Source organism: Tupaia chinensis, unplaced genomic scaffold (genome assembly GCF_000334495.1).
Source record: "Tupaia chinensis unplaced genomic scaffold, TupChi_1.0 Scaffold143644_1, whole genome shotgun sequence".
NCBI classification, from domain to species: Eukaryota; Metazoa; Chordata; class Mammalia; order Scandentia; family Tupaiidae; genus Tupaia; species Tupaia belangeri.
This window is the reverse complement of record NW_006203492.1, coordinates 1,294,039-1,304,084: the sequence shown is the minus strand read 5'-3', so window position 1 is coordinate 1,304,084 and position 10,046 is coordinate 1,294,039. Positions and strand designations below refer to the sequence as shown.

Below are 10,046 nucleotides of genomic sequence, written 5' to 3'. Positions count from 1 at the left end.
CTTCGGGGTCGGCGTGGGGCGGGTTCGGGTGCGTGCTGCCATTGGCCGCCATGAGTCACGTGCGCGTGATTGGCGTGCGGTAGGGGCCGGACTCCCATTGGCCGCCCTGAGTCACGTGCTCGTGATTGGCGTGCGGAAGGGGCTGGGCTCCTGTGCGAATTCTCATTGGCCGTCCCGAGTCACGTGCCCGTGACTGACGCGTTTCTGCCAAAGACCTGCAGAGTCTGAGGAGCGCTGACGCCTGGTGCCTGCTGCTCCGCGGAGACTCCGCGCCAGGTAGGGTGCCCTGACCGGGGGTCCCTGGTACAGCAACCGGGCCCTAGCTCCCCACCGTCCCTGATGGAGCGTTGGGGTCCGGGCCCATCCCCGGTTCCCTGATACAGCGTTGGGCCCTGCCCCGAACTCTGGTCCTTAATACAGCACTGGGGTCCGTCCCCCGTCGGGTCCCTGATACGTTTGGGCTTTGAGTCCCCTCTGGGTCCTTAATGCGGTATTGCAGACCTGGACTCCCCGCCACGGTCCAGCCTTATTCCTGGGGGGTCCCTACAACAGTGCTGGGGCCTGAGCCTGCACCCTGAGGTCCCTAACACAGCCCGGAGGTCTGAGCCCCCAGGGGTCCCTGATGCAACGCTGAGGCCCACCCCCAGCTTCCTAGTGCAGCCCTGGGGCCCAGGCCCTCCATAGGGGTCCCACTTGCTGCACCGGAGCTTGGCACCCCTGGTACCCTGGGCCGGTGCCGGGGCTCCAGCTCTTCCAGGGGTGGGACGGCGCTGAGGGCTGAGCTGCACCAGGGTCCCACTTGGGGGTCGGAGTGTGCTGGCCATGCCCTCCTGCTGGGCGATGCTCGGAAAGCGGGAGGGGAGCCCGTGGGAGTCCAGCCTGCCAACCAGCAGGCCACCTGCCGGCCCCCAAGCCTAACTTTTGAATAAGGCAGTGGTCCTCACTTTCCAGATTTTTTTTTTTTTTTTTTTAATTTAAAAAAGAAAATTTGCTGTAGGGAAGTTTTGCCAGAGAGAGAAAATGGCAAAGTGAGCGATCACCCCCGGAAGCACGGCCATGCCGAAATCCCTTCTCTCTCCCCTGGGGATTTGGGCAGCCTCAGGGACTTCCTGTTGACCAGAACCTGGCCCATGTGAGGGTTCTCCCGTCACGGTTATTGGTGATGCCCGAATGCGGTCACATCTTTTTTATTTTTTTTTTAACGATGATTATTATTTTTACATTCGCTATAGGGCACTGAGAGAGAGCAAGCTGCCAGGACCGAGACTTGAACTGTGGCTGGCCATGTGGGAGTGCAGCGGCGAGCCCCCACACCACCTGCCAGCCCCTGCGGTATCATGCTAACAAAGGCTGCTGTTGCTCGGTCACCATGCACGGAAGCGTCCCCACCTGGGATGCGCCACTCCTGGTCTCTGCCTCGTCCTTGCCTGCCGTCCTCCCTGGCCTTCCCGCTGAGCCCGGCTCCCATGGGTGTCCCGGTCCCCCCATGGCCGCATGGGGCCAGGCCAGCCTCTGTGGGGTCACAGGGGCAGCGGGAACTGCAGGCCCAGTGGTGGCAGTCGGGTGGGCAGCGGCTCGGCGAGTCTGTGGGTGACGCACATCCTCAGACCTCGCTCTGCAGACACTGGCATGTGGGACGTGGGGGACAGCGGGCAAGGCAGGCTGTGGGGTCGCAGCCATCTGGGTGCAGCACATCGGGACCACTGGTCTCTGGGGTGCGGGGTGGGGACCGAGCCCCCAGGGAGGACACCGCCAGGGGGAGGCAGGCTGTGGGGTCGCAGCCACCTGGGTGCAGCACATCGGGACCACTGGTGTCTGGGGTGAGGACCGAGCCCCCCAGGGGAGGACACCGCCAGGGGGAGGCAGCTGGGGGGTCTCTGTGTCCCCTGGGACGTCTCTGCAGCCCTCCTGTCCTCTGAGGACCCAGACACCGATGTTGGCACGTCCCGGTCCAGGTGAGGAGGGTGGGCCCCTGGGGACATGGGGAGGGACCGGGGCACTGGGGCATTGGACAGAGAACAGCGCCAGCGTGGGGGCAGGGCTCAACCGTGTGCGGTCCCAACCCCAGGTTGGGGTCCGTGACATCCTAGCCTCCTGACTCGGGGGGGTGGGGGTGAGGGGGTCAGCTCGCGGTCACTGCGACGGCTGTGGGTCCCAGTCAGTAAGGGCAGGGCCACCAAGCCCAGTCCCGGGTGCTCCGGTCTTCACTGCATCTGCCGCCCCGAGGCAGCTGGGCGTGTGCCCTCAGCCCGTTTCCAGGCACCTGGTGTGGCCCTCTGGCGTGGCGGGGGCGCGGCGGGGGGTGGGCAGGTGCTGGGGGGACCCTTCCTGTCCATTCCCAGAGCGGCACTGCCATCCTCGGGATTCTCCCCGAGTGTCTGCAGTGTCCGCAGGTGGACAGTGGGGCACCCAGCCTGGCCCGTGGCTGTGCATGTCCGGTCCTGTCCTGAGCCCTTTCCCGGGTCACCCGGGGCGGACCGTGACCGTGTCCTGCTGCCAAGGAGCCTGGCCCGGCACTGAAAACCCTTAAATTCTTTATTCAAAAATACAAACGTGGTCGCATAGGAGGCCGCTGCACCGTCCGCACCAACACGTACCTCTCGGGCTGTACCCGGGCGGAGCCTGACCGTGGGGTCACGGAGGAGCCCCGCTGCCTGCCTGTGCGGGGGGGGGTCCCTGTGAAATTTCCCCGCCCCCCAGCCTCAGGCGGACGGCATGCACCCGCTCCTGGGCGACGCCATGTCACGGACGGCACCGACACCACCTGGCTCTCCCGAGGAGCCAGCCCGCTGCTGAGCCCGGCCGGCGCGAGGTCGGTGGGCGAGGTCGGTGGGCGCCGGACTCCCAAGGCCCAGGGCGGGCGGGCCGTGGGCATGAGACCATGCGCGCCTGGGCAGCCCTGGGCCTGGAGGGCGGGCAGCACCCTCGGCAGCTCCGTGTGAATAAATAGGGGCCATCGTACAAGGCAGTCTGCCCTCACAGCGCCGTGCATAGTGGGCCCACGTCCGGGGGAGCAGTCTACATGGCTGCGCACGGGCTCCGGGCCTCACAGCGGCTGCAGGTCGTCCTCCCCGCACGCAAACTCGTACAGGTCCACGTCCCCCAGGGCGGACCTCTGGGCCAGCGGGGACCGCAGCGCGCTCAGCTTCTGTTCCACAGGGCTCAGCTCGGCGTCGAACCTGCACGGGGCGATGCGGTGAGGAGACCGTGCGGGTCCCCGACACGGCAGCCACCTGGGGGCCTGCGTCCTGGAGCAGAGCGACCTGGCACTTCCCGTTTTCACTTTTCCTGGGGGACCCCACACCCTGGGCCAGAGTGATATGGCACCTCTCGGTCTCACTTTTTTTGAGAGGGTTTGCTATAGGGCATGTGCGCTCACCAGAGAGACAGAGAGTGAGAAATCAACCCCACGGGGGATGGCCACGCGACAGTCCCTTCTCTAGTCTCCTCTCAGGATCTTGGGCACAGATGCACATGCGCCCGGCGTGAGTTTAAGCCGCCGGGTCCGGGACTCAAACTGCAGTCGACTACATGGGAGTCCAGCCACGTAGCCATTACGCCAACTGCTGGTCCCATCTTTTTGTTTCTAGAGATTTTTGCCATAGGGCACGTGGACTCGCCAGAGAGACAGAACGAGAAGTCACCCCCCAGGGAGGATGGCCACGCGACAATCCCTTCTCCTCCATTGTCCTTTAGGCATCTTGGACATGTACACGCACGTGCCTGGCATGAGTTTTAAGCCGCCACGTCCGGGACTTGAACTGTGGTCGACTACCTGTGAGTCCAGTGACATAACCATTATGCCATTGGGGCACGGAGACATCCAGACAGCCTGGGGACAGCCCCTGCCCTGAGGCCACCAGGGTGCAGGCACAACCCCGCCATCTGCACCTCTCCGCTGGTAGAAGCGGGGTGAAGCGTCCTCCCTGAAGCCCCCTGGTGGGGCTTCGTCACAGCAGATGGCCTGCCCAAGCCCAGCTCAGAGCTGGACGGAAGCTCACGTGACAGGGTGCGGGGCCAGCAGCTGGTGCCTGGCTACACACCGAGCTCCCACATGGCCAACTGTGGTTCGGATGCTCGACCCAGCAGCTTAAAAATCATGTCAGGCGTGTGTGCATGCGTGCCCAGGATCCCAAGAGGAGAATGGAGTAGGGGTTGCTGCGTGGCCATCTCCCTGGTGAGATTTCTCGCTTTCCGTCTTCCTAACTCTCTCTCTCTCACATGCATGTGCCCTAAGGCACAAAAACTTCTAAAAACAAAATAAACACACACACAAACACGCACAGTATGTGTACGTGTGTGCCCTGTATCCCAGGAAGAGGAGGAAGGGGTTACAGAGTGGCCGTGCACCCTGGGAGTGTGCACACTCCAGCCAGTGCACACGCCCTATAGGGAACTCGGGAAGACAGAGCCCAAAGTGGCTTCTGAGGCCCAGAGCAGGCCAGGTCAGGTGTGAACAGGCCCCACCTGATGCCCAGTCTGCGGCGTCTGTGTTCCAAGGTGGCCCCATGAGCCTTGCTGCCCGTGCCTACTGGACACCATCCTTCCCCCACGGCCTCCCTGTCCCTTGTCCCTGGACACTGAACATCTTCCCAAAGGGCTCTCTGATGGCCTGCTCTGTCCCCACTGCCCTGTCCCCCGGCAGTCATGTCCTCCCGGGGCTTCCCCATGGCCTCCCCTGTCCCTTGTCCCTGGACACTCACCACCTTCCCAGGGCTTTCCCACGGCCTCCCCTGTCCCCACTGCCCCACCCTGTCCCCACCAGCACTCACATCCTCCCACCCTTCCCTGTGGTCTCTCCCCCTCCACCACCTCATTCCCTGTCCTCCAGCTGAGGCCCTGAGACTCACCCGTCCTCCCAGGGCTCCCCCATGGCCTCCCCTGTCCCCACTGCCCCACCCCGTCCCCACCAGCAGTCACATCCTCCCACCCCTTCCCTGTGGCCTCTCCCCGTCCACGGCCTCTCCCCCTGCACGGCCTCATTCCCTCTCCTGAGACTCACCCGTCCTCCCAGGGCTCCCCCACGGCCTCCTCGGCCACCAGGATGTCGTACTCCTCCGCGGCGTACTTCTCCCAGTCTGAGAGTTCGGGGCCGTCACTCTCGCTCTCCTGGGGGGCGGGCGTGTTACAGGTGTGTGTTATAGGTGGCGCACTCACCCCGGGGCAGGAGGAGGTGGCCCCCGGCCAGCCGCACTCACCCGGAGCAGGGAGACCTGCTCTTTCTGCTCGTGGTCAAGGTACTTCTCGATGTTGAAGAAGGTGTCGAAGAAGACGTTGGCGAGCTTGCAGCGCTTCAGGTCATGCAGCGTGATCTTCCCTGTGGGTTCCACGGAGTGAGCCTGGCCACCGTGCATGTGCAGACGACACGCACCGAGGACCGCATGCATGTCCCCACGGCCCGACCAGAGAGACCAACACAGGGTGTGCTTCCAGATGTGGGGGAGCAAAGAGGCCCAAGGGCCACCAGGGGGCACTCTAGGATCAGAGAGAGCAGGGCCCGAGCACCCCAGCACCACGGTGCAGCCACGCACATGCATAGTCACTCAGGGAAGACACGCACACGGGGAGGACACCCACCGTGAGGGAGCGACCCAGACATGGGGAAGACACCCACCGTGAGGGAGCAACACAGACACACAGGGAAGACACCCACTGTGAGGGAGTGACACACACACACACACACACACACACACACATCCATACATATATATATATATGCCCAGTTGATACCTTAAATAGCCTAAACTGACTGATATTCTGAGGTTTTCATTTAAGAAAATTATTTTAGTTTCAGTCATCTAATTTGCAATATGTAAATTCAAAATTTACATATCATCCACTTTAATTAAGTATTTTTACCTTTACAGTCACTTGATTACTAATAATTTTTCAATGGAGACATATTATTTGCCCAAGTTTTATTTATTTGAACTATTTAACTATACAGAATAAACATAAGCAAAAATAAATTTGAGCATCTTATAAATAGCAGAGCAGTAATACGGATAAATAACATTTATTGAGCTTTGTGCCAGGACTTCGCTATGCACATCAGACGCATTCACCAGGAGGGAGCAACACAGCCACACATGGGGAAGACACCCACCGTGAGGGAGCGACACACACATGGGGAGGACAACCACCGTGAGGGAGTGACCCACAGACACACACGGGGGAGACACCCACCATGAGGGAGCAACACAGACACACATGGGGAAGACACCCACGGTGCAGCCACGCACATGCATAGTCACTCAGGGAAGACACGCACATGGGGAGGACACCCACCGTGAGGGAGCAACCCAGACATGGGGAGGACACCCACCGTGAGAGAGCAACATAGACACAGGGAAGACACCCACTGTGAGGGAGCGACCCACACACACACACGGGGAAGACACCCACCGTGAGGGAGTGACCCACACACAGGGAAGACACCTACTGTGAGGGAGCAACCCACATACACATGGGGAAGACACCCACAGTGAGGGAGCGACACACACACACACACCCCCTGACAGCCCCTGCTCAGGAACTCGGTGGGGACAGCCTTGCCAGTGTCCCCATCCTTGGGAGTCATATCCCCTAGGGTGCCCTGCCCACCATGCACAGCTCTGATTGGAGATAGCCCTCTCCAGCCAGGGCCTCCCCTGGCTCCCTCCCTGCCCCGCCCCGACACCCCCTCACCCCGGACGGCCCCTGACTGTGTGGTCACCTACCGTGAGGGAGCAACACAGACACACAGGGAAGACACCCACTGTGAGGGAGTGACACACACACACACACAGGGAAGACACCCACCGTGAGGGAGTGACACACACACACACACAGGGAAGACCCCCACTGTGAGGGAGTGACACACACACACACACACACACAGGGAAGACACCCACCGTGAGGGAGTGACCCACACACAGGGAAGACACCTACGGTGAGGGAGCGACACAGACACATGGGGAAGACACCCACTGTGAGGGAGCGACCTGTGCACAGACACACGGGGAAGACACCCACCGTGAGGGAGTGACCCACACACAGGGAAGACACCTACGGTGAGGGAGCGACACAGACACATGGGGAAGACACCCACTGTGAGGGAGCGACCTGTGCACAGACACACGGGGAAGACACCCACCGTGAGGGAGCAACCCACACACGGGGAAGACATCCACGCCCCCTCACCCCGACAGCCCCTGCTCAGGAACTCAGTGGGGACAGCCCTGCCAGTGTCCCGATCCTTGGGAGTCATGTCCCCTAGGGCGCCCCGCCCACCATGCACAGCCCTGATTGGAGATAGCCCTCCCCAGCCAGGGCCTCCCCTGGCTCCCTCCCTGCCCCGCCCCACACCCCCTCACCCGGACGGCCCCTGGCTGTGTGGTCACCTTCGCTCTGGGGCTTGACCAGATCCAGCATCTGGCAGAGGCAGTCCTGGAAAGGCAGGGCCTCGATGGCCAGGCTGTCCAGGCGCCGGCACTGCTCCTCGTAGAAGTATTCCAGCTCGAACATGGACAGCGCCCCGTCCCCATCCAGGTCCATGCAGCGGAACCAGTACTCGATGCTGTGCACAGCCACGGCCCGGGCTCAGGGAGGGCCCATGGCACCCACCCCCATGGGGACAGAGCCTGCCTGGAGAGTGGCCCGCCTGGGAGTGACCGCACCTGGACAGACCCTACCTGGGAGTGACTCCACCTGGGCTGACCATATTTGGGCGTGACCCCGCCCGGGGCTGACTGCACTCAGATCTGCCTGGGAGTGAACCCACTGAGTGACCTGCCCATCTTGGGACAGACCTGCTCGTCCTGGGACCGACCTGCCTGGACTGACCCTCCTGGGGCCCCGTGGGCCAAGTACAAGTGCATGCCCCCCTCCCACCCGCCCTGGCAGGCAGTGCCCACCCCACCTGGTGGGGGTCTTCTTGTCCTCCTCTGAGATCAGGAACCACACGAAGTCCGCATAGCTCATCTTCCCCTCCTTCTGCACCCGTCTGCCTCTGTGTCGGGCAGGTGGGACAGGGCACACGTCAGAGGGACACGTCGGGGCCCGGCTGGCCCACGTGCTCCTATCTGAGGGCCCGAGAGGCTGATGGGCTCGTGTCAGGCTCTGAGCAGCACCCAGTGTGGGCCCAGCCTCGTGCCCTCTCCCCACAGGGCGTGTCCCCTCCCTTGCGATCCCCAAGGTCATTTAGGGTCTTCCGTGACCTGAGCACATGGTTGCAGACGGCAGGTCACGTCATGCAGGGAATGAGACGGACATGGACACTTGGGCAGGGCGGCAGCTGAGCCCATGGGAACGGGCCACCGCGGGGAGCCCAGCTGCACATACCGCGTGACGGCTCCCGAGAAGATCCTGTCGATCATCTTGGTGGAGATGGCTGTGAAGGAGGGGCAGGCTGTGAGCACTGGGACGGTCCCTGCTCCCACCTCGATCCTCACAGTGGGGTTCCAGGGCCGGCCCTGAAACCTGAGCCACAGTCAGGGTCTGGGACAGTGATAGTACGGTGATAGTACGGTGATAGCACGGCTGCACAGGCCCCGGGGAGACACTGTGCCAGCGCTAGAGGGGGGCGAGGCAGGGCTGCAGAGCTGGGAGCCGGGAGCCGGCAGGGCTGCAGAAGGCTGGCTGCCCATGATCGCCCAGGTCCTGGTCTTCCACCGCGGCAGCTGTGACCGCAGCACCGGAGCCGGAGCCTGCCTGCACACTGCAGTGGGAGCTCACATACGGGGCCCACACGGGGACAGCCCTGCAGCCGGGGCTTAGACACAGACACTGTCCTCCCATCCTGCAGGCTGGGGCCTGAGGTCCAGGGGAGGCAGGGCTGGCTGCCCCGGAGCCCTCTCACCTCTGCGTGGAGACGCCGTCTCCTCCCTGTGTTCTCACGTGGCCATCCCCTGTGTGCCTCTGTGTCCTTTCCCCTTAAGGACCCGTCCTACTGGTCAGGGCCACCGTGGTGACCTCATGTCACCTTTGTCAGCTCCATCACTCCCACAAAGACCCCGTCTCCAATCACGGTCACCCTGAGCTCCTGCAAGGGCTCCCACGTGGGAACTTGGGAGCTCCAACTTGGTCCCCACTAAGCGCCATGCCAGCGAGAAGGGCTCTGAAGGCGGAGACCGCTGCTCTTTTGGGACCTTCCTGATCAGTCACCCTGGTGACAAGCGAGGGGGTGGTGGGTTAAACCGTGGTCCCCAGGGCGAGCAGACAGCATAGTGGTTACTTCGCCGGAATAGCACGTGGCAGCCCGTGTTCGAGTCCCAGACACGGTGACCTGAAAACTGCAGCAGGTACGTGTGTGCGTGCATGTCCACAATCCTGGGAGGAGACTTGGAGAAAAAGAGGTTGTGCCATGGCCATCCCTCCTGGGGGCGATTTCTTACTCTGCCTCTCACTGTCTGCCTCTCCAGCTAGTGCACAAGCCCTAACTCAAAACAAAAATAAACGCCGGGCACGTGTGCGTGCGTGCCCAAGATCCCGAGAGGAGAATGGAGAAGGGATTGCGGCGTGGCCATCCCCCCTGGGGGTTGATTTCTCGCTTTCTGTCTCTGTGTCTCTGTCTGTCTGTCTGGTGAGTGCATGCGCCCTACAGTGAAAATCTCTCTCTCAAAAAAAAAAAAAAAAAAAAAGTAACACAAGTGGCCTCCCAATGTGGCCATAGCCTAATCCCTGCTACTTGCAAGACCTTATTAGGAGTAAGGGCGTTTCCAGAGGTCCTGAATTAACATGAGTGGGGGGGCCCTACCTGCAATGATCAGGGGCCTCATAAGAGACAGAGTAAGACGCACAGACAGGAGCCACGGGAAGATGGTGGAGAGACTGGAGTGATGCGGCCACAAGCCAAGGGATGCCTGGGGCCCCCTTCTGGGAGAGGAGGAAGGAGCCTCCCCTGGGAGCCGGGAGAGGAGGAGGGAGCCTCCCCTGGGGTCCTTGGGAGAGGAGGAAGGAGCCTCCCCTGGGGTCCCCGGGAGCTGCGAGAGGAGGAAGGAGCCTCCCCTGCACCCTGGGAGCTGGGAGAGGAGGGAGGAGCCTCCCCTGGGGGCCCCGGGATGTGA

The 10,046-nt window shown here is 62.3% G+C and overlaps 1 protein-coding gene across 1 annotated transcript in view; it reads right to left on the bottom strand.

The window, feature by feature from the left end:
• Positions 1 to 2,668: 2,668 nt before the first annotated feature.
• The window catches only part of PPP2R3B (protein phosphatase 2 regulatory subunit B''beta), a 16,718-nt gene continuing 9,340 nt past the window's right edge, over positions 2,669 to 10,046 (bottom strand). The window contains exons 9-14 of the mRNA XM_014582518.1: positions 8,323 to 8,371; positions 7,901 to 7,990; positions 7,383 to 7,558; positions 5,199 to 5,317; positions 5,003 to 5,109; positions 2,669 to 3,179 (exon numbers count right to left, since the gene is read on the bottom strand). Coding sequence (XP_014438004.1) covers positions 3,047 to 3,179; positions 5,003 to 5,109; positions 5,199 to 5,317; positions 7,383 to 7,558; positions 7,901 to 7,990; positions 8,323 to 8,371 — 674 coding nt within the window. The 3' untranslated portion in view covers positions 2,669 to 3,046. The remainder of the gene's footprint in view (positions 3,180 to 5,002; positions 5,110 to 5,198; positions 5,318 to 7,382; positions 7,559 to 7,900; positions 7,991 to 8,322; positions 8,372 to 10,046) is intronic.